We start from the raw sequence: 24580 nt of genomic DNA, 5'->3' as shown, positions 1-24580 counted from the left end.
CAAGCCCAGATGGAGAGTCGTCCGTCTCCAGATAGAATCAACACCACCCCCTCCTCAGGGGCTGGGCTTTGGTTGCTTCCCAAACTGTTGCTGACCAGGCTCCCTTGCCTGGCTTGGCTGATGAGATCACCACACCAGAGTGCCCTGGGTACAGACCAGGCCGGCTGTCGCAACATGTTCCTAGGCAGGCTGTTGCCCTCATTTTACTGAGGAGCGTGAGCACCAAACACCCCGTATGATCCAGCAGTTCACTGACAGCGCCGTCTCTCTTCTCCCCTTTGCCTTTGGTTTGCATTTTTATATCCTGCATCCATCTTTCCCTGGATAAAAGGCATAAGAGGGGTTTCTCAGATTTGATTTCTCAGTGGGAACTGTTTGCTTTGGAAAGCACCTACACCGATGCTAATTGAGAACAGAGCTCAGAATGAGGGCCTGAGAACTGCACCCCTGTGAACTTTTTGGTGGGCTGATTTCTACTGATCTCTTCTGCATTGGATTGTGCAGGCAAGTGATACCATGATCAACTATTTTCCAAAAGGCTGAGCACATTGATCAGTGTCCTTTCCTTTGACTAGTTCTCTACCTTGGAATAATTATTTGTAATTAATCATAAAAGGTCTTCATCATGAAAGCTACTGAGAATCCTGGCCCCTACTACCCAGTAATAACAGTCTGGAAATCTCCAAGTAATCTGTGCCCTTTACAGTCTAAACAGGATGGGCCTCTATTAGAGAGATTACAGTAAAAAATAACAATCAGCTCTCTGATGATCCTATGCGGAGGGAAAGGGTGGGGAGGAGTAGATTTGGCAGAGGACAAGCCCAGACTTTCGTCACAGGGACAGACCAAAGTGTTAACACAAAGGGAGAACACGGGAGCATCCTGCACCCTACATTTCAGCCACAGAAAATATGGCACCTCCGGGCGGCCGGCCCACGCCCTGACCGCCGGGAGGGTCTCAGCACCCCCAGCAACCCGCCGCCCCTTCCAGCTGCGGACATGCTCGGGGGATCGGGATTGCAGGGAAGACGCAGCCTGGCCGCGCTCTCCCAGTGAGTGCTCATTTTGCCTCTTCGGTTTACATTTTTCTTTCTTTCTTTCTTCTTCTTCTTCTTTTTTTTAATGAAGGAATTGTTTAAAAAAGAAGAAAAAGGAAAGGAAAGGAAAAAATTTAATTGTGGGAGTGGGAGGGGAGAGGAGAAATCAGGAGGCAAAGGCAGGCGGGCAGTATGTAAATTTCAGACCTGTATGAAACTTTCTGGTCTAAACTTTATGGTGGTTCTAATTGGTTTTCCTCATTGCCATTTTTATGGTGGCTTGTAGACCCTTTGCAGGGGTTTATGCCTAGGCACAGGATTTCTCTACTGCAAATACTGATCCACCAAGTATTGTGTTTCTAAAGATCTGCTGTTAATTTAGACCTGAGCCCTTTGCTCAGAATGATCCGTTTGCAGGAATCAGAGATTTTGGCTAAAGCACACATTGCCCAATCCTTAAAGTCAACCGCCCAAAGCCCTTAATATACTGACCATCTGACTGTGACCAAACAAGATTGAGAGCACATGCAATTGATCAGGGAATTGTTCAGATAACAGACTCCAAGGTTTAGGATCATGAAACCCTGGAATGTTAAAGCTACAAGGGGCCTCTAGGATTGTTTGCTGCGATGTTCTCATTCTATAGACAAGGAGGTGAAACCCAGAGGGGTAACTCAACTTACTCAAAGCCAGACAACAGTCAGTAACGAAGCCAATGTCTTTGTAGTCGCAGGCAAGAGCCCTTTTCATGTTGGTGTTTATGAGGTTTGGAAAACTGACTGGGTCTTGGGAAAAGGTACCGCACAAGAGTGAGACTACCAAATGGCCTTTCAGTAAATCTTTCTCATTTTTGAGAGTTTTGGCACCGATTCAGCATGACAATTGTTCCAGTTGTTCCAGCATTTGTGCAACAGTTAATCAAATAAACAGAGGGACTCAGTGGGGTCCTAAAAACGAGACCTACCTCCACCACATTAGCAGATCTCTTGGATCACCCCTTTCTGTAAGTGTGATCACTCAAGTGTGAGAGCTCCAACGGGTTTTAGAGGTTATCTGTATAGGCCAGTGGTTATCAAACTAGTTGTTTTGGGTTTTTTGTTTGTTTGTTTTTTAGCAAATCTATTGTTACAAGGAATTCTGTTACATAAAGGAGATGTTCTGGTTGAATGGGTGGGTTTGGATCTAGAGCTCCTCACCCCTATGACACTCCCAAATCATGCCCCATTGCTTACCTCCGCTCCACTCCCTATCTTTTCCCCACCCCACCCTACTCTGCCCACTCCACCAAAACTTCCTTGGAATCCTGGATCTCCATGGAACTGTTTGGAAACTGCTGGTCTTGTTTAATTCCTTTATTTCAGTTGAGGAAAGTGATGCACACAGGGAAGGGTCTGCCCAGTGTTACACAGCTGGCCAACAACAGAGCCTGGGATGCTGGGAAAGAGCCCCGGCTGTGTGTCTGCACACACACAAATGTCCTGTGTTTCTCTCTCAACCCCCAGGTTCTGGCTTTTCCCACTCCATCATGCCTTTGGTTCTGTCAGTTTACTTTCTCCATATCTCTCTCACTCTTCATTCACTCCATCATTTCCTGAATTTCAACAGTTACTGCCTCTCACATGGACGATTATAATTGCCTCTCATCTCATCCTGGCCTCAGTCTCTCTCCCTTTCTGATCCTGTCCGCTCCCCCCTCCTCCATCCCCTTTGAGGATGGAACCCCTTCTCCTTAATGTTGCATTCAAAGTTCTCTACATTCTGGGGTGCCTGGGTGGCTCAGTCAGTTAAGCATCTGCCTTTGGCTCAGGTCATGATCTCAGGCTCCTGGGATCAAGCCCCACGTGGGGCTCTCTGCTGAGCGGAGAGCCTGCTTCTCCCTCTCCCTCTGCCTGCCGCTTTTCCTACTTGTGTTCTCTCTCACTCTGTCAAATAAATAAATAAAGCCTTAAAAAAAAAAAAAAAAGGTCTCTACAGTCTGCCTCAGTATCCCTTGTCATTTTGACCTGCCCCTGCTGCAGCTGAGTCAGACCACTCACTGTTCCCCAAATTCATTGGGTGCAGGCCACCTCCATGCCTTGGTTCACTCTGTTCCCTACACGGGAACACTCCGTGTGCCTCAGTCCCCTCATCTGGAATAAAGGCCTTAAACAAGATTAGGGTTTCCTGAACTATTCCATGGAAATGTGGGATTCCAGTGAAGTTTTAGAGGGGGTAGGGTGAGGTGGGGTGGAGAAGCGAGGGGAGTGGGGTGGGGATGAGGAGGTCTACCTCACCTGCTTCTGACTACTTCCCTCCTGTCCTTCAAGGCCCCAGTCAAATAGTACCTTCCTCCACAAACCTTCCTCAGTTCTGTTTTCTCTCTATGCTAGTAAGTTATGTCCAGCCTTCTATGATTAGCCTTGTACTAAAGTTAGGGGTGAGCATGGCTGTCCTCCCCAATTTATTTACGGGCCGGAACTATTTAGATCTTTGAATCTTCAGGTTCCAGTGTGGTGCTGATGCAAAAGAAAATCTTTAAATGTCCTATTATTGGGTAAACCAAACTCAGTTTATCCAAGTTCACACTTCTCGTTTGATTCCTTTGAACACAGGAAGCTTCTGCACTTTTTGCTTTAGGAGAAGTATTAGGTTAGATGCCTAAACAGGTGCCCAATGGAATGATTTCTAAATCCCTTTACATTTGCATCAGATAATTTATCTGAGTTTCATTGCCTACAGAGCAAATACAGAACAAGTGGGTTTTGTTTTGTTTTGTTTTTTAACGAGGCACATTGAAATTTCCGAATGCCAAGACCTGCACAGAGCCATGTTATCTTCGGGGCAGGTGTGAATGGCCTCTCAGTTCTTTGGATTTCAAGGTGCTGTGTAATCTATTCCTGGTGAGATTATTGAGAGATACTGTCACTTGCAATCTAATATTTTTACTGCTACTTTTCTCATTTTCCCAAAGCCCTCATGAAGTCTCCTTAAGTCAGAATTTCACGTTTCTTGTAAATATCCATGCTTTAGTCCATTAAGAGTTATGTTTCTCATAAAGAAGTATGCTTTTATATATCCTGATGATGAAAAAGTTTTGTTCTTATGTCACATTTTGTAACAAATGTGGAAGGGGATATAAAGTTTAAAACCGTGGAATCCAAAAAGCATAAGAAATTATATAGGAAATGAGTCTCACTTTATGCTGCTTCTCACGTGCCTCCCAGCCCATCAAAAATGGCTTTGCAGAGGCAGGTCCAGCTGCAGCAAGAGGACTGGGGTCAGGGGAGGTGCTCCTCTGCCATCTGGAGGCTCATTTGCTCCTGGCATTCCTAACTGGAATGATGAGGATGCGTTTTTCCCATGGAAACGCAGCCTTGCTTCTCAGTATTAGTTTCAGATACATCTTGGGCTTAAAAAGGTGGTTGTGGGCTGGCCCGAGTTCCCAACTGCCATGTATAATGATGTTTGAAGTTCCAAAAACCAATTTGCAAATTAAGGTTTGGAAACAAGCTTTTCGTAAATGTAGGACTGCTTGGATTCATTTCCAAGCCTAATTGAATTTTTAAGAGGAGCCTTTAAAAATCTGTAAACCTGACTCATTTCCATGCATTCATTCAACAAATATTCATTGAAGGTTTTCTATGCCAGTTAGTGGTGCTGGACTAAGCGCTAAGAACATAAAAAAGGACAAAACACAGGTTCTGGCTTCACAATGATTTAGTCTTTTAACCTCTCACCCGCTGCAGGACTGTAGGAAACTTTTCTCAGCCCTCCCGCCCCACACAACGCACGAATTCCCTGGTCCGCTCAGGGCTGTGGCTACTGGCAGAGCAATCTGGCCACCTGACCAGTGTTAGCTATGTTAGTGTTTTCCTCTTTCCTTTTTTCTTCTGACCTTCTGAAAGAAATACAAGTTTCTTTTAACTTACACCTAAGGTAACTTAAGTACAATAAACTTAAGTTCGTTTTGTGACTCAGTATCATATGTATATACACACACATAAATGTATTTGAAACAAATAGTTTACAGAACAGTGCGCACTCTTACTATGTACAATGCCCTTGGATATTTCTTTTTTTTTTTTTTAAGATTGATTTATTTGAGAGAGAGAGTGTGAGTGGGGGGACGGGCAGAGGGAGAGAGAGAGAGAGAGAATCTCAAGCAGACTGCACACTGAGTGTGGAGCCCGAGGTGGGCCTCAATCTCAGGACTCTGAGATCACAACCTGAGCCAAAATCAAGAGTCAGATGCTTAACCGACTGAGCCACCCAGGTGAATGTATATTTCTCTTTTCTTTTAAGTTGTACTGCAGATTTCTCTTGTTTTCAACTTTATTGAAAGTTGAATCTTGGCATAATTGGCAGATAAAGTTGTAATCTTTTTTTTTTTTAAGATTTTATTTATTTATTTGACAGAGACAGAGATAGCAAGAGCGGAAACACAAGCAGCAGGAGTGGGAGAGGGAGAGCAGGCTTCCCGCCGAGGAGGGAACCCGATGTGGGACTCGATCCCAGGACCCTGGGATCATGACCTGAGCCGAAGGCAGTCGCTTAACGACTGAGCCACCCAGGCGCCCTAAAGTTGTAATATCTTTAAAGTGTACAGCGTGGTGATTTGATAGACATATACATCGTAAAAGATTCCCCCCATCAAGTGAATTAACATGTGCGTCACCTCCCATATTTACCTTTTTTTTTCTTCTTTCTTTTTTGGTGAGAATAGTTAAGTTCTACTTTCTCAGCAAATTTCGGTTCTACAATACAGTATTATCTGCTATAGTCACCATGTTATAGGTTAGATCCTCAGACCTTATTCATCTTATAATATAACTGAAAGTGTGTACCCTTTTACCAGCCTCTCCCTATTTCCCCCACCATCCAACCCCTGGCAACCACCATTCTAGTTTGACCTGTTTTTTCTCTCTAATTCCACGTATAAGTGATTCCATACAATATTTGTTTTCCTCTGTCTGGTTTATTTCACTCAGCATAATGCCTTCCAGGCTCATCCATGTTGTTGCAAAGGGCAAGATTTCCTTCCTTTTTAAGGCTGAATAATACTCTTATATCACATTTTCCTTATCCATTCCTCCATCAACAGACATTTAGGTTGTTTCCATACCTTCGCTATTGTGAATGATGCTCCGGTGAACATGAGAGCGCACCTCTTTTCAAGATAGTGACTGAGTTTCCTGCCTTCTAATATTTTCTGTACTTCTTAATTTCCTTTAAAAATGCTGGTCATGACCCATTAAATAGATTTCAGAAGCTGCAAATGTCACAAACTGAAGTTCGAAAACCACTGAACTTACCATGTGGTCTTGGTATGGCTGGCTGCCTTCGGAGCAGCTTAGGAAGCTCTGTCAGCCTAGTGGCCACCCGGCTGCCTGCCACAGGAGTCAGCCCGGAGGCTCACGGAGGGGCTTCTCAGAGGGGGATCAGAGGGTCTGGGTTCTGGTCTGGCTCCTTCAGTGACCAGCACTGTGATCTCAGGGAAGCCGCTGCAAGTTTGCTGCCAACGCGACCATAAAATGGAGACGGTCATGCTTGCTGTGTGTGACTTGCAGGATGGCAAGGCAATCCAGTACAGTGACGTGCATTAAAGTATACGGAAAATATTAAGTACAAAGCAAATGCAAGTTATTGTTGAGTAGCCTTGTTTTTCCCAATTAAAATTTAATATCAGAGGAACAACTTGGAGGGACCATTTGTTCTTTCTAGACTTGGAGAAAGATCCTTGCATAACTATTAATATTATGCAGTTTCATAAATGAAAATCTCAGAGCGGCATTTGTGATGTTGTAACTAGGTTTGTATTTAGGAACTCAGCTGGGTCATCCTCCCTCCTCTGCCATTAAATACTTTTTTCTTGTTACAAAACCAAGGAAGCAACTGGTGGTCAGTGAGCTTTTAACTCATGAGCCCATTTATGGGTTTTGCCTGATAGGGTCGGATCCAGCCTGCCGGATTTATAAACACTAATTTCTACTGTTTTTAAGACTGCTTTTTTTGTTTTTTATTAAAAACAACAGACATTAAACAAAAGTAACCAACAAAAGAGATAATTTTCTTTTAGAGAAAATATGGTACTTTTCTCATTGATCTTTCCCTTTTTCTTTATAACTTTATTGTAAACCTCATCTCACACAGACATTGATTAGAATGTATCTGTTAAGTCTTGATATTCCTGTTTAGAGCCTGGTATTCTAGTCTGATATTTTCTATGCTGGTGAATTCCTCTTAGTTGCCTCTTACATGCTGGCTCATCCTGCCCCATTAGCTGTCCATTTCTTTTCTTTACCTCTCCATGACTGCTTTCTGATCCTTACAAGGAATCTCTACACTCACTTTTTCTAGAATTCAATTCTCCAAAATACCCTCTCTTTCACTTCGTACGTAACAGAGGGAAAATAAAATAGTAATATGTTAAAGACTATATTCACTCCAAAGAGAAGGAAATAAATTTGACACTTTTACTCTCTAAAGAGTGAAAACGTTCTTTACACAGATCAGCAATAAGCCACAGCTCCTAATTACCCTGTGTTTTCCAGAGAAAAAAATACATAAAGTGCATAAAATTTAAACAACTTTTTAAAGCTAGCTTTAAGCTAATATCATGACCTTTGTAGCTTCTTTATAAATACTCCCCAGAGCATGTAATAAATTGGTGTGATATGCTTAAGCACTGAATTGAAAAAGATGTGTTCACACAACATTTTAATGAACAGGTGAGGATTGGGGCTATATGCTGAGGCATACTAAACCTTTGGAGAAGAAGGGATGGCTTTAAAGAGGAAACTGTTGCTCACCTCTGCCATCTGGCAGCTAAATTTTCTGGAGCGAAGCGCCACTGCTGGTTAGGGAAGGGGTCTCAGCACTCCTTCTACTGGGCAGACCCAGCTTGCACAGCGCAAATTCTTGACAGATGAGAAATTACGAGCCAGATATCCTGACTCCCATATCTGTGTTTAGACCTTACTCATTACCAAGTGTGTGACCTTGAGCAGGTCCCTTAGTTTCACTATGTCTAAGTTTCTTCATCTGTTAAAAAAAAAAAAGGATATATAATATGTGCCTTGCAGGCTTAGTGAAAAGTAAAAGAACCAGCTATGCAAACTCCCTTCCTTCTGGGCACCCCATTCCTAAAGCCCCCGGAAGAGGGGCAGCTTGATATCTTATGCCAACAGAACTACTGATGCTGGGGCAAAAGGCAGCTGAATTCGGTTTGTGATTGACATGTATTCACTAAAACATCCATCTACTCAGAAAAATCAGAGGAACTCTTCATCTCAGATTTTAGTTGTTCCACTTACTAACTACTTAAAGATGATAACCCAGGCGCACCTGGGTGGCTCAGTTGGTTAAGCGTCTGACGCTTGGTTTTGGCTCAAGTCATGATCTCAGGGGTCTTGAAACTGAGCCCCGCCTGGGGCCCAGCGCCCAGTGGGGAGTTAGCTTGAAGGTTCTTGCTCCCTGCCCCTCCCCCCACGCACATATGTGCGCTCTCACACTCTGTCTCTCAAATAAATAAGTAAATCTTTTTAAAAAATGATAACCCATACTGCTATACTTTGGATAACTCTGAAGTTAAAGGAAACTTGTTAAAAGTGGACTTTTGGGACAAAATACCGAATTACTACTTTTCCGACTTGGCCTAAACCAGACACATTATAAAGGAGGATGTAGTAAGAAGTAGGGATCTGTTAGCCAGAGATTTGAATGCCACCAATCTCTAAGTGATCCTCACAACTGAGGAGAGTATAAATGAAGAATATTGACTTTGCAATCCAGATAAACTTGGATTCAGATTCTCATTGCGTCATCTTATTAACTGTGTGCCCTTGAGCAAATTACTTAATCTTGCTGAGTTTTTCAGTTTTTCATGAACAAGAAAAGGAAACCGTATGTAAAATGTGCCTGGCACGGTGCCTGGCAGTTAGTAAGTGTTCACAAAGTTGTGTGTGTGTGGGGGGGTGATCATTATCTGCATGAACTTGGTGCCAAGGGGATGAATCTGAGGTAGCTTCTAGATAATCACAAAAACATGAGAGGCGGTGATGAGTTGTATTATGTCCTAGGACTGCCATAACAAAGTACCACAAACTGGGTGGCTTCGCACGACAGAAACTAATTGTCTCAGTTCTAGAGGCTAGAAGTCTGAAGTTAAGGTGTCTGCAGGGCCATGCTCCCTCTGAATCCTGTAGGGGGAGAATCCTTCCTTGCCTCTTCCAGATTCTGGTAGCCCCAGACGTTTCTTGTTTTGTGGCAGCATAGCCCTGATGCTTCTCTTACTTCATGTGACATTCTCCCTGTTTCTTTTCACATCATCTTCCCTCTGCATCTGTCTCTGTGTCCAAATGTCCCCCTTTTTATGAGAATGCCAGACAGATTAGGGCTCACCCTAATGACCTCACCTTAACTTGACACGTCTGTAAAAGTATTATTTCCAAATAAGGTCACATCCTGAGGTATTGGGGGTTAGAATTTCAACATCTATTTGGAGCGGACACAATTCAACCCGTAGTGTGAGTATACAGACTTTCTAGAAGTGGGAATGCCACAAACCTGGCCATTACTTCTACATTTTAAAGTTTGCAGGTTTCCAGAAGTTGGGCAAATTAAAGCATCCTGTCGAGGCCTAACGTGACGGTGGTATTCTGGTATAAGCTGAGTAGTGAACACTTCCTAATCACAAAGGGGCAAAAGCCCTTCAGACTCAAGCCTAGGTGGGAGCTCTCATTTTCACCTAAGTGAAGGGCAGCCAAGAAGTGTGTACAGCCTCTTCTCATCCCCACAGAAACAGCCCTGAAGTCATAGATTGAACTGTGCCAGGTCCATAGGGAGTTAGAATAATCGGAAGGATTTATCTTCCACTTTCTCTCCCTCCCCTGTATCCATTTTTTAAATTTCTGACCTTACTTAAACATCATACTTGACCCAGGGAAGTGGTATGAGTCTGCGTCTCTTGGATCTGAAGATGTCGGGGCTGGGAGAGAGATCATGTAAAATATTCCCCCCCACCCAGGGAATGAGGCTCAGTCACCCAGCTGCCCCAGGGAGCCCAAGAAGGCCAGAGTTTCACGAGCCCACCTCAGAGCTACAGGTAAATCCCTAACCAAGATCCTCAGATACCAGAAGAGCAAAGGTGAAAACTGAGCATATAAGAGGATAAATTTACAAGTTACAATAGAAGGTGTTTTAAGAAATCAGATGGACTGCTGGCCCAATGTAATGAACCACTCACCTAAATAAACGGTAGAAAATGCTGGAAATTGTGAAAAAAACATTTACTAACAAAGTAGAACCATTCAATCCTTAAATCGAATACCGTATTAATTTCTAAGGGCTGCTGTAGCAAACTAGCACATACTGGGTGGCTTAGCATAACAGGCAGGGCTTCCTTCTGAGGGCCGTGAGGGAGACTGTTTCAGGCCTCTCTCCTGCTGGTTTGCTGGCAATCTTTGGCAGCCCTTGGTGTGTAGATTCATTAGTCTAATCTCTGCCTTCACATGATGTTCTGTCTTTCTATGCATAATCTACCCTCCATGAATCTCCTTTTCTGGGTCCAAATTTCCCCCTTTTATAAGGACACCTGTCAAATTGGGTAAGGGCCACCCCAATGACCTCATCATAACCTGACTACCTCTGTAGAGGCCTTATTTCTACATAAGATCACATTTTGAGGTAAGAGGGAGGTAGGTCGTCGACATATCATTTTTAGAGAACACAGTTCAACCCATAGCAAGTACTGGAAGATTTAAAAATAGTTTAACGTGACATTTCCTAGTTTAATTCATAAGCAATACGTGGGATAATTTTCCAGGACAATTAAAACGCCAGCTGGCTGAAGGATATTGGGGCAGTGGGGACATCTGGGTCCTCCGCTGATAGGCTGTCTGTCTAAAGCCATTCCAGTGAAAGTCAGAACCAACCTCCACACATAGAGCTCTGAACCATCATTCTTCACTAAGGTTGGGTGTTAAGCCAGCCCCAAAGATGAATAGAGAAGGGGATTATCCTCTTCCAGTAGGACACGTGCATTTTCTGGCATGGGAAGATAAAGCTGTCTGATGATAAATTTCCATCTACATTTTAATGAGAAGTGACATGGATTATGAGAGCAACAGAGAAAATGAGAGATAAAAGGCATTCCATTTATTGGACATTTTTCGCCACAACTCTCCCCCTCCACCGTCCTCTCCTCAAAATAGAAAGCCAGAGAAAAGGTAGTCAACAGCGGAGGAATAAGGGAATACCAACGGAAGATTAGAATCTTCCCCTGCATTTATTCTGCATTTCTGAGCCTTCTCTCGTGTCACTATGTGCAATGAAACGGAGTTTAAGTTTCTCGAGTTAGAAAAACCTTTCTGCCCAATTATCCCCTTCATGCTTGGAAACAGCAACATACTTTGGAAAACATACAAGCACAGAACCTAGATCCCATATGATGAGGAGGATAGCGATAACGGTAAGTTAATAAAAATGGTTAACACTCATCAAGTACCTACCATGTGCCAAGCACTGCTCTGAGTACTTTACAAATAGCAGTTCATTTAATCCTTCCCCAGTACTACGAATTAAGTGCCACTACCTCCATTTTACAGATGAAAATGAGGCCAGAGAGGTTGAGTCCCTGGCCCAGCTGCCATCTCCCTGTCTGGATGTGTGTAACGACTGGCCCCTGGCCCCTGGCTGAGTGGTTCCTGGTGGTTCCCTTGCTCTCTCCAGCTTAACACTTAACGGATGTTATTCCCTGCCTGTGCTCTCACAGCTCTAACCTCTGGTCTGCGTGGGAGAATCTGGCAGCAATTGTAATATGACATCAGATCCTGCTTGATGAGCAAGCTTCTCCTCCTGGCAAAGCAGGGCTGGGGAGGGTGAGATGAGTGGTCTCCGATGGTCTGGGATCATCTGTGACTCTTTACCTTAAATAGCCAGCCCAGGAGACTAAATTCCACTTTCAGAGGCCCACGAAGAGGTAGTGGGAGACCTGGACTTCCTAAAACTAGCAACACCTCTCATTTCATTGTGATTAATAGCACATGACTTTCTTATGCCAGTTAAAAGCAAATAAACTGTCCAAACGATTTTGAACTTCTCCATATCTTAACTTCTAAACCCTGTCTTGTCACAGTCAGAATTGAAATGGAATGTGGTAAGTTGTAGTGGTGCGAGGAACCCAAACCTTGGGCTTGGCCAGAAGGTAGCTAAAATCCGATGTGTGTTACTCTTGAAAAAGTGATTTGACTCCTCTGTGTCGGCTCTGCTCATCTAGACTGTAAAATACAAGTAATCGTGTCTCCTCAGTGTTATTGTAAGGATTAGATGAAACGCATCCCGTCCATTGCCTGGCACCTACTAAGGCCTGCACAGATGGGAGTTATCACCATTAAATAAGCTTCCTCATCCTTTTAAACAATTTGTTTGTTTGCTTCACTCTTTCAAAGTCAAGGTTGGCTGGTCTAGTACATGCCCCTCTTTTTTTTTTTTTTTTAATCACCCCTGTTACTGTTTGTTTTTAAATAGACAATGGCTGTTGTGTTTGGCTTTTTAGCCTTAGAAGTGTTACCTACAGCTTTAACAAGGAGTCAAATTTAGCAGTTAGTTGTTAGCAGCAGCCTAGCCCCAGGGGGGTGACATGATCCTAGGGCCTCCTACAATCTCCCAGGGGCCTGAACACCCTTTGTGTAGAGGTCCCTGGGGGAACTTGAGGACTTCAGTTCTCTCTGGCAGGCTTCAGAGCAACTCATCTGAGCAGAACACCACGATATTATGGCATCTTTGAGACAGAGAAAGAGCACCAGTCAGAAAAGCCCCAATTTATGGTGATGTCCTAGCTCTGAAGGCAATCACTCAGCACCACCAAGCCTATTTCCTCAACTGTGAAGTGAAAAGATAATAGTGTCTATCTCACTCGTATTCTAAAGATCATCAGAACATGCACATGATGGAGGTGTTTTGTAAATTACAAAAAGTTAGAATTGTAATCCATTATTGCTTGGATAAATCTGAGTTCATGAGTTGGCTCTGAAAACAGCTTCGCTACTAAACAGGATGGATTAACAGGACAGCCCTGCTGACACAGATTATAACAGGGCAATGTCTCGTTTTGACAGGAAGCCCTTCCCACTTGCACTAATACCATAGACAAAGCCTAGTTTGGATGGTGGTACATAGTGACAAAAGGAGGAAGGTAGTAAGGTAGGATGAGGGTCAGAGCAAGGAGAGGGCATCTCTGTAGACAGGTGAGAAGAGAAGCAGGAAGACAAGAGGAACAGGGCTTTGCTTTTGCTCCAGGTTAAAAAAAAAAAAAGGCAAATGACACCTCTAGGTTCAGATGTATGCTCTAGAACTGGGACACCCCTTCTCGAAGGTTAAGACCAGGTACTCACTGATGATAAATATCCAGCTCCCTGGAAGCTTTCAACTTAAAATTTCTTTGACTGCATTTCTAAGTTTCAAAAACAGCCTTCCAAAAAAATGCATTAAAAAAAATATTAGGATTGTGTTTTTTTTGGTTTGGCCTTAAAAAAAAATTTTTTTTTTTAATCCAAAACCATAATTGTGGCCTACCAAGATGGATTCTCCTCCCATTCAGCAAGGATTTAATTTTTCCAGTCCCCTCCCTTGGTGCCTGTTATCCTCTTTTGGTTTTTGATGAAGTGCACATGTTCTAGAAGCCGCTCCTGGGCCTCAGACATGAGCGGCTCTCTGGCTACTGCCAGTGTCCTAATAAGGGAATGAACATGCTCCTGTTGCTGAGGTAAGAGGAGTCAGGCGGTGGAGGATATTTTTGCTGATTGAGGAGGATAAGGTGTGGTTTGGCAGGTACCCTGTTGGTTGGGCTGGCTCCCGACCGAGTTCTTTCTCTTTTTACTGTTTGAATTCCGTTAACAGACTGTAAGAATTGTTTCCTCACAGATCCTGAGCTGAGTTTTAAGAACATCATCCCGACACAGATTATCCATGATAGGGAAGAAATAGGAGTTGGGGGTTATGTCATGTTTTTATCATGAGAAGAAGTGAAATGCTCCCAGCTGCCAGGCCTGCTCCTCCAAGGGACTGCCACCAGCCAATGAAGGGTGGCATCAGACTCCATCAAATTTGGTCAACGGGGAGAACAAGGAATATACCACTCAGGGTATTTAGCCAGTGTTTAATAAGTGTAAAAAAACTTATCTGCACAATATTAAGTAACACCTACTTTCTGCTTATAAATACTGATATACCTCAGTTTAAAAAATAAAAGAAACAAAAAGAACTTGGCATTAGGATCATAAGGGCGAGTGGCACCATCTGTTTCCTCTCTGATCTCTAAATACTTGCCTGTGGCTTCTCTCTCCACTCCTGTTTTCTGAATGACTCTACACTACCTTTTCACATAACTGCAACTGGCCCAAACTCTCCCTAAGTCGACCATTATGAATCAGTGTTTCTCAATGTGGTTGTATACTGGACTCACTTGGGGAGCTTTAATGCCTGGATCATAACCCCAGCGGGTCTGATTTAATTGGTCTGGGGCACAGCTTGGGCAGAGGGATTTTTTTTTTTAAAGGTTTATTTATTTATCTGAGAGAGAGAGAGAGTGCAGGGGGAGGAGGGGCAGAGGGAGAAGGAGAAAGAGAATCTCAAGCAGGCTCCGTGCTCTGCAGGGCTCAATTTCAGGACCTGATCATGACCTGAACCAAAATCAAGAGTTGTCTGCTTAACCAACTGAGCCACCCAGGTGCCCTGGGGCAGAGGGATTTTTAAAAACTCCCACAGGTGATTCTAATGCATAGCTGAGGCTGAGAACCAGTGTTCTGAATGCTGACATCCTCTGTTGTGTCATCCAGCCCCCAGATGTCAGGACCAGGCTCTTTTTCTTTCTGATGTTTTGAAACCTTTAAAGAAAATACAGTATATATATGAAACAGGTCAGACAGGTTTCCTCTCCGATTGGAAGGTTCAGTTCAGTTGTTTTTAAGCCTAACAGTAGGGAATTGTGCTTTCAACCAAAATCAACTTCTAGACACATGGGTATTGTCTACACTTCATTTCTCCTGCATGCAAGAAGTGAAATTCTCTGCCAGGTAGTCAAAAAGTGGTGTATCCCTTCCAATGTCAAATAATGAAGTTACAATCTTATTAATGTTTTTCCTCTGTGCTTATGGAAATTACTCATCCCTTGATATCTAATTTAGTTAATAAATGCTTCTTGATTTGGCTTTTCTTTTAATACTAAGTCAGTTTTAAATCCTGGAATTGTGCAGTTGCTATCTGTGGCAAGGATAGAATGATATGACTGGGGAATTTTAAAAAATTCTTTTAAACCATCTGTCTTCACAAGTAGGATCTGGGAGTGCAGTACCAGCATGGGGAGAAGTTTTGAACTTTGGAAGAGTCACAGATTAATTTAATGTCCAGAATAACTCTTTGCTCTCAACTTCTTTACTGGAAATTTCATTACCAAGGAAGAAAGGTCATTTAGAAATTCAGGAGAGCAGCCTGAGCAAGGAAAATAAATTAGAAAATCATCACCTCAAAACTGACTAACAAGGGGTGCCTGGATGGCTCAGTCGTTAAGCATCTGCCTTCGGCTCAGGTCATGATCCCAGGGCCCTGGGATCGAGCCCCGCATCAGGCTCCCTGCTCTGCGGGAAGCCTGCTTCTCCCTCTCCCACTCCCCCTGCTTGTGTTCCCTCTCGCTGTGTCTCTCTCTGTCAAATAAATAAATAAAATCTTAAATAAAATAAAAAATAAAAACTGACTAACAAGTTATTAGTATAGGTGAAATTAGCCTGGGCAAGTACATTGAACAAGAAAAGAATAGAGCTGAGGAGGAAACCCAATGGAAGACACAAAAGAAACTACAAAATAAATGGTAGGCAGAGAATTTCAAAGAGGAAGCTATGGCCAACAGTGTCAAAGGCCTCTGTGAGGTCAAATAAAATGGGGTCTATAAGGGGCCATTGGACACTTTGTTTCAAAGTATAACTCTAGAGAGCACAAGCCTGTAATACAGTGTCATTTTTAGGTCGTGGCTACTAATGTCTGGATCAAAAATAATCAATATATTATTCTGAGATATTTAATAACCAAACTGAACTGTTCTTTTAGATCTTTTACTAACCTAATTTAAAAAGCCTAACTCTGATACTAAATGTAAAAGTGACAAAACAGCCCATGCTATACCGGAATGAGCTATTTTGGGCTATCTTAATAATTTAGCCAATGAATTACAGAATCAGTTTCAACTAGAGCACTTGAAAATATTTCTGAAGGAATAGCTAAATCAAACTTGCTTAGTTCACCTACTTATACTGAATTATTTTTGCTTTCCACAGACATTGCAAAAGGCCAAAACCAACACTAGGCCAGTAGTGAGAAGAGAGAGAATACAGAGGGATATAAGGCATTTACAAGGGAAGATGATACAAGAGGGGTTATGAGGGAAACACATACCCTAGAGTAGCAGGAAAATGTAGAACATCTGCCCTGTTCATGAGCCAAGCCAAGGCCAGTCATCTGACAAGAATAGAGACAGGCTGATGGCAGGTGTGCATACACACACACTCACACACAAGCTCTTAAAGCAAGCCAGGGTCCCCAGTCAAACTGGAAAACACCAGTTGACTCAATTTGACTTTAGCCCCTGATTATTGACTAGGTTCAAAAGTCAAATATCTTTCCTGTCCATAACCATTTGGTTCTTCTTAACTAGAAAAACACATTTTTCAGCTCTATCTCAAGGGGACTTTCTGTATGTAGTTGCAACATAATGCCACCTACAGAGAAAGTAGCATACAAATGAGAAACAGATTTACAATAAATGCATTAAAACTTTTGCATTGTGGACCAATGAGCAAAATTCTCTAGGTACCTACCCAAGGAGACATTGGCAAGAAGGCTTTGACTAGTGGTTGCTTACAACTTCCGGTGGAAAGGAATTGAGAGAAATGTTAAGGGTTGAGGTTCTACTTCCTATATTTTTTGCTAACCCTTTTCTGTCTCCATAGACTTGAGGCTGTCACTATCACTCCTAGGTTGGTTTAATACAGCTCTGTTCCATCACTTCATAGTATTGAAGCTTAAACCTGAGAGATTATTTCTTCCCTTGATGAATGATCAGGTTTCAGCTTCTAGAAATCATGATCAGAGAACAAGCCCCATGGGCCATCCAACATGGCAGCAGGCATAGCCAGGTTTTCCTGGTTCATATTCACAAGCCAGTATGGAGCGTCTGCCTTCTTGGCAACCCACAAAGCTTCTGAATATGCCTTTGGGAAATGACCCCACTGTGTGTGCTTTTGTTGTTGAAAAAATATATGCACCTTTGGAACACGCTTTGTGGTAGCCTTCTCCCATTGATAAAGCTTTAATAACACTATTTTTTCAGTAAATACTCAGGAGCCTAGTATAGAATTGTTGGTCTTTCCTTGGTCATGAAACCGAGTCACATTTCATTGATCTATCCTTTTGGGCACCATTGTTGTTCTGTATTTGACTCTAGAACTTTTAAATGGCTCCATGTTGGCCTAGCTATCCTTTCCATGTCTGATTCAGAGAAATCCATGTGAACTTAGGCAATTCACCTCACATGCAAGGAACCGAATTGGGCTTCATCATTGTTAATTAGCCTCCATAATTGCTCTTGCTCAATGTCTTATGCCATATGCCTTTCTTGAATTACTAAAAAAAACAAAAACCAAAAAAACCCCCACCTTATTAAATACCTACTTTATGCAAGGCACATTGGGGAAGAGGGCTAAAAATATATATAAAATATAACTCTTGCTTTCAACAAACATTACATGAGAGATAAGATGATACACAAATAACTTCAAGGCAATGTGTGACAAATGTCTGAAATGACAACAGAGATTTCACAGGAGGGCAAGAGTTCCTTCCAGTTGACTTCCATTATGTCTGTAAGACTTCACAGAGAAGTGTAGCCTTTGAGCTGGCCTTGAGGGATAGAGTAAATCGCTCTAGGTATAAATAAATGGAGAGGATGAAGGAGCATTCTGAGTAGAAGCTTGATCAAAGGAAAGAAAGCAAGAGAGTATGAGATGAAGTTAAAAGAACAGGAAATGAAGCTTGACTAATAGTGATCATGCTTTCTGGCACTGGCACCTTCACTCGGTCCCTCTTTCCAGTCACATGTGACTGGTCCTCAGGGAAGAGCAAGAGTTCCACCCCCAGAGGGGAGGACAGCCCCTGACTTTTTGCACACTGGGACCCCTTCCAGTTGACTTGTAACTGGATAAGTGGATTTGCGGATGATATAGCTTATCTAGTTTAAATGAAACTAACCTTCACAAAATGGACGTGGATTTCTGGACTTAAAAGAATTTCTACAGGGGCGGCTGGCTGGCTCCGTCGGTAGAGCATGTGACTCTTGATCTCTGGGTCATGAGTTCGAGCGCTGCATTGGGGGTAGAGTTTACTTTAAAAAAAGAGAGAGAGAGAGAATTTCTGCAGAAACTTCAGGTAGAAGGTAATACTAATCCTGCGCTGAGCCCAAGAAGACAATGAGAACGTGGCAGAGCTGTTACTACTGCTGTGAGAGCATATGAGCGCTTGCTTCCTCAGCTACACACTTCACTTGTTCCTTTCAGTGAAGGCGAATTTACAACAGAAAGGGGAAGTGTAACTGCTTTTCAGAAGAAACTCGTGCCACGGAGAGGTCTTTTGAAAAATGACCCCATTGTCTGTGATTTTTGTTGTTGCAAAAGATGTAAACGTGTAAACCACCAGTATTATTAGAGCTTCACACCTCACCTTGGAAACATTTTCTAATCTCTTTGCATTTCAGTAGATTTGAAGCTGTTTCTTAAAGATGTAAAACGAAAACACCTTTGGATTACTTTGGATGAGCAACTGGTTGACATCAGGACAAACATAAATTTTCTCAGCAGGTTTCATCAAAAAACTGCATGCTTGGTTGGGGGAGGTTGAATCTTTTTTTTTTTTTTTAAGATTTTATTTATTTGACAGTGAGAGACACAGCAAGAGAGGGAACACAGCAGGGGGGAGTGGGAGAGGGAGAAGCAGGCTCCCTGCTGAGCAGGGAACCCAATGTGGGACTCAATCCCAGGACCCTGGGATCATGAGCCAAAGGCAGACGTCTAACTGACTGAGCCACCCAGGCGCCCCTCTGTGTTTTATAGATCTATAAACATTTAGGATAGCACTATAAATAAATCAGTATGCATATATATGTATATATGTGTGTATATATATATGCTTATTTTTTTTTAATTTTTTTTTAAGATTTTATTTATTCATTTGAGACACAGAGATACAGAGAGAGAGAGAGAGAGAGAAAGCATGAGCAGGGAGAGAGGCAGAGGGAGAGGGAGAAGCAGGCTCCTCACTGAGCCAGGAGCCTGATGTGGGGCTCGATCCCAGGCTCGATCCCAGGACCCTGGGATCATGACCTGAGCCAAAGGCAGACGCTTAACCATCTGAGCCACCCAGGCGCCCCTATATGCTTAATTTTTTAACTGATAGGAGTATACTGTAAAATTTTTTTGAGACCATTGTCTTAGAACTGGGATCGGTACACTTTTTTTGTGAAGGGCTAGATGGTATATATTTTCAAATTTGTGGCAAATATGCCCCCTGTCATAATTACTCAACTCTGGTATTGAAGTGTGAAAGCAGCCACAGACAATATGGGCATGGCTACATTCCAGTAAAACTATTTACAAAAACAGGATGTGGGCTGATTTGGTCCTTGGGCCATAGTTTGCCAGTCCCTGGCTTAGATGATTGAAGGTATTTGCTGAGCTACAGAGTGCCCTAAGAAAGCCCATGCAGTGTCATGTCATAGGTGAGAAAGACAACACTGATGGGAACCACATAGACTTGCATCTGGTCCTGATTTTGTAATTACTTGCATGAATCACTTCACCTCTTAGACCCTAGGTTACCATGTATAAAATGTGGAGCTTGGGTTGAAAATAACCTCCCAGATCCCTTCTAGTTGAATCATTCCATGGTCCTAATATCTCATCGCCTCGCCACATTTGTGGACTTTTACTAGGACCTGATTTCCAAGCAGAAGCCATGAAAGTCTGATTTAACTCTCTGGGCAAAGTGAGTACAGAACAGTGGAGAAGGTGGCAAAAATAAGAGAGGACAGAAATATTGTTCTAAAAACTGGAAAGTCCCAGCTTATGGCTCTTGAAGGATCCTTTACAGTGTTGCTGTTGTCAATCATGGTCGGAGACTACTCCTCTTGCAGCTAAGATGTGCGGAGCCCTTGATAGTGGGAGCCTGCCCCTTATCTCCGGAGTGAATGAAATACCCGGAGTGGAGACTGAAACTAGAAAAGCCTCCCTGTGTGCTGCCCGGGGGCCTCTGCCACGGAAGGAGCCTCTCTCCTTAAGCTTTGTAAAATGTTTGGTTTACTCCTGCAATTATGAGGAGCTGTCTTTCTGTGTCTGCCAAGCACAACTGGACCTTCACTAATGCCCTTCACGCACTCCAAGCCCCGGCCAGACTGAACTGTTTGCTTTTCCACCTCCATATTTCCTGACTCTGCAACCTTACCATTTGAGCACTCTGTATGTGGATAGGGCCTCTTCCGTTTCCCCCACCTCCCCTAGTCCTAAAAAATCCAGCTCAAATACCACTTCCTCCGTGAAGCCTTCTCCGATCCCTCAGCGGGCAATGCCTTCTTCTTCCTCTAAACTCCAAATCACTGTATCAGTAAGTCTCCTAATGATATTTAACACATTTTATCTGCTCTTGCATTCTTACACGTGTCTTTGCTTCCCTACCAGATTAGAAACTCCTTTTAGGAGTTTAATTCATCCTGGTTTCCACTCTCAGTGGCTTGAGCAGAGGAGATGTTCAATAAATATCTGTTGAATGGACGTCCTGATTCTGGCCACCTGAGGGTCCGTTTGCAGTTATGAGGGGCTTTTTCCCACTACCACAAGTTAAGACCCTACCTTCATATCTGGCCCAGCACCCACCACATTGTCCTCAGAATCTAGACCCCTCAGACACCGCCTTTTGCTGCCCACAGCTCCCCACCCTGATGTCCCACCGGAATTTAACTGTCCTCCCCTCAAAGTTTAGGTCCCACATGGATCACTGGTTTGATTGGGGAGAGGAATGTACACAAGATTAGAAACCTATAAGCCAGTGCCAATGCTATAACTTTATAATTTGTAGTAGTTATCTTCCCAACTGAAAGCAGTGCCTTGTGTACCAGGTAACAGTTTTAAGGAACTAGTGATTGCTTTAGTATCTAGTCAGGAGACAGCATAAACCTTGTTGGTTAATAATCTTTTGTTGGGATAGAAATCTGCTGCTGTGTGACAGATACCCTCCAGTAATTTAAGTACTGTGCCAGAATGTCTCTAATGCTCGTGTTTCCCTCTCTTGGAGCCCTGGCTGTCTGATTCTTAAGCTGTTGGTGATTCTAATTCAGTTAACACACACACACACACACACACACACACACGGAGGTGCTTCATTATTTAATATTGCTCTGTTAAAATGTTCTCATTTTTATAGGGGTCTTCTATTAACTCAAAGGGAGTCTGTAAGCATGGAAGGTTTTTGTGTGGTTTGGTTTGGTCAGGCTGGTTCTTAACCAAGTCAAAACAAATAGGTGTTTGCTTTTTTCCCCTCTGCAGTGAGCCGGCCCAATGTTAGGTAAGGTTTCTATTGACTTAGGACGATGATCCACCAAGTGCAGAGCAAACTCCTTGACTTCTTTTCCCAACAGTAGGGAGGTTGGACCCATTAGCAATGGTTGGCTCCCAAGTCCTCTGCAAGAATAAATGTTCTTTTCAAAGGGCCAAACATCCAGGATTTGGCCCGTCATTTTCCATTTCCTGTCTCCACTCAAGGTTTGTCTATTTGCTACCACTTGTAAACAAAACTTTACAGTTCTAGCGCTTGGAGGGGGGCTACGCGCCAGCTGGTTGTTAGGTAAGTTTGTGCAATACCTCTGGGGTCAGGAAGGTAGTAACCACCCCAAAATATGCTTTCTTGTCAGGGTGACACTCACGTATTTCAGCGGAGGTGCTGGAAACAATGCTCCCGTGTCAGATCTATCAGTATAGTGGAGCTTTCTGTTTCTGAGGAAGAGAGGAAGGATGGAAGGGGGGTGGAGGGAAGATGGGAGGCTATCCACGCAACAGAAAGAAGTGGAGCCAACAGAGAGTACCGGGAAAGAGGAAATGAAGAGTAAATCTTTTTCCACTTAAGAAAAATGAGAGTGGAAGCAGGAAAGCTCCAGAGGGTACTTTTGGGGGAGGAGAGGATCATAAAAGGCCTGTTATGAAAATCCATTACCCATAAATTTTCCCACAGTTAAGCCCTGCCTGTCTGGAGAGGATGCGAAGAGTCCTCTCAGCCCACACAGGACACGTGACGTCAGTTAGCAGGACCCGCGCGCCGCGGACCATTTCCGCCGCATGTCTGCAATACCACTTTCCCCTTTCAGGGATTCCCTTTAATTAGTCACAGGTTCATAATCTCCACTTAAGGGCATCTTGTTTTCGTTCTTGCAGTCGCCTTATTTATTTTGTCAAATGTTTACCAATGCGACAGCTGTACCGTCGTTGGGAGCTAACACCACGTGAAATGATGAGCCTTTGTACCACACCGCACAAATATTTCGAATTTGGGGCTAAGACCTGAATTTCTAGATCACACTAAGCGTAAGATTCATCTAACATGAGTTTGTATTTTCACATTCAAAGATGGAAAGGGAAATTTCTGTTCCCAGGAGTCTTTGGCTATGAAAAGAATCTGCTTGTATATGTATCTGCCATCAGACACCGTCGCTCCAAATTGGTCAGTGGGAACGTGGGGGTCCTCCCTGCACCCTGCTCTGGGGCTACTGTTGAGCCAGTTGTATATCCAGGTGCAGACCTAATGCAAAAGAAAGAACTTGGGGCGCCTGGGTGGCTCAGTCGTTGAGCGTCTGCCCTCGGCTCAGGTCATGATCCCAGGGTCTTGGGATCGAGCCCCGCATCGGGCTCCCTGCTCCACTGGAAACCTGCTCTTCCTTCTCCCACTCCCCCTGCTCGTGTTCCCTCTCTCACTGTGTCACTCTCTGTCAAATAACTAACTAAAGTAATTAATTAATTAATTAAAGAACTGGTAAAATATAGTGTTGCCAGTCACAGACACCTGGGTCTGAATTGCTTTAGCATGTTTTACTTGAAAAAAATTAAGCCCAAGGTTTATTGTCCACATCTACTGTGCGCATTAAAGCAAGGTTGTCCTTTAATAGATAGAGCGGCAGGAAACAGCCCCAAGTCAGATTTTACTTTTGATTGACAACATTTTAAAAAGCCTAAGTTCATAATGACCATATTTATTTAAGATTCTTATTATTTAATATTTCTTGGTAGACAAAGAGTGCTAGCTTGGGGATGAAGAAAAGGTAGTATTTATGAAAACACAGTAATTGGGTTTATTTCTATTAGCCATATTTTATACCAGTTGAATAATAAGAGTTGAAAGAGAGAAAAGTTTATTTTAATCCTTTTATTGGCCCCTTAAGCATTTCTTACTCATTTTCATTCATTTTGACCAAAGTTTAACATGAATAACCAAGTGAGGAGCAAAGTGGATCTTCTCCATCATCAACCTACTCTTTCCATACCTACGCTTTCTAAACATTTATAAATGAAACAGTGACCTGTTTGGATCTGACCAAGCTTATTGATTTAACAGGGCGGGATAGCGGGAGGGATGCAAAGGCAGTCCTGTCTGTGACAAAATAAAGAGATTTTAGTTTAATCTCAGGAAACTGTCATGGAATTATTCCTCCAAAATCTGTACTAAATAGGTTTGACAGATGCTTTGTTCCTTTCAAAAATAACTGTGATAAAAATAGCAATTCAGTGGGGACGCCTGGGTGGCTTGGTCCGTTAAGCATCAGACTGTTAATTTCGGCTCAGGTCATGATCTTGGGGTCCTGAGATCGAGCCCCGAGTTGGGCTCCCCACTCAGTTTGGCATTCCCTCCCTCTGCCCCTACACCCCTCCACTCTCTCTCTATCTCTCTCTCAAATAAATAAATAAGATCTTCTAAAAAGAATAGCAATTCAGTAAGAAAGTAAATCCAGATTCTGTTCATTTAGTTCTACCGAATATCACTAACCATCTATGGACTTTCAAAAAGAAAATGGTATCTGGGGCACCTGGGTGGCTCAGTCGTTAAGCGGCTACCTTCGGCTTAGGTCCTGATCTCAGGGTCCTGGGATCAAACCCTGCATCAGGCTCCCTGCTCAGCGGGAAGACTGCTTCTCCCTCTCCCACTCCCCCTGCTTGTGTTACCTCTCTCGCTGAGTCTCTCGCTGTCAAATAAATAAAATCTTAAAAAAAAGAAAAGAAAAGAAAATGGTACCATTTGAATAGTTAGATATTAATCCCAGTCTCAAGAAATGTTTGGAAAACCCTGTGCATCTGTCCTTCTAAACTACAGCTGTTCATATAAGAATAGATGAATCTCGGAAATATAGTTTTATGAAAGAAACTAACCATAGAATACATACAGTATGATTACATAAAGTTTTAAGAAGGCAAAACTAAAAAATAAATTGT

General features: G+C 43.0%; 1 protein-coding gene and 1 long non-coding RNA gene across 13 annotated transcripts in view; one reads left to right on the top strand and one right to left on the bottom strand.

Annotated features, from left to right (window-relative positions):
* LOC115939361 (uncharacterized) overlaps window positions 1-24580 on the bottom strand; it is a 203532-nt gene that overhangs the window by 52441 nt on the left and 126511 nt on the right. For 3 of the 8 annotated variants that reach the window (XR_014139117.1, XR_014139123.1, XR_014139119.1), the window contains exon 3: window positions 6329-6528. The exons of 4 other annotated variants lie outside the window; for them this stretch is intronic. This is a non-coding gene — a long non-coding RNA (uncharacterized LOC115939361). Of the gene's footprint in view, window positions 1-6328; window positions 6577-24580 lie in introns of all 8 variants that reach the window. One more of the 8 variants, XR_014139121.1, reaches the window with a different exon arrangement.
* CALD1 (caldesmon 1) overlaps window positions 1-24580 on the top strand; it is a 177563-nt gene that overhangs the window by 104688 nt on the left and 48295 nt on the right. The window contains exon 1 of one of the 5 annotated variants that reach the window (XM_081800051.1): window positions 822-1052. The exons of 2 other annotated variants lie outside the window; for them this stretch is intronic. In XM_081800051.1, the coding sequence (XP_081656177.1) occupies window positions 1000-1052 (53 nt within the window). In that variant the 5' untranslated portion in view covers window positions 822-999. Of the gene's footprint in view, window positions 1-821; window positions 1053-24580 lie in introns of those variants that run through there. 2 more of the 5 variants (XM_081800052.1, XM_081800054.1) reach the window with 2 other exon arrangements.

Source organism: Leptonychotes weddellii, chromosome 12 (assembly GCF_054177405.1).
Source record: "Leptonychotes weddellii isolate Sample4059 chromosome 12, ASM5417740v2, whole genome shotgun sequence".
Classification (NCBI taxonomy): Eukaryota; Metazoa; Chordata; class Mammalia; order Carnivora; family Phocidae; genus Leptonychotes; species Leptonychotes weddellii.
This window is presented reverse-complemented; position numbering and strand designations above follow the sequence as displayed.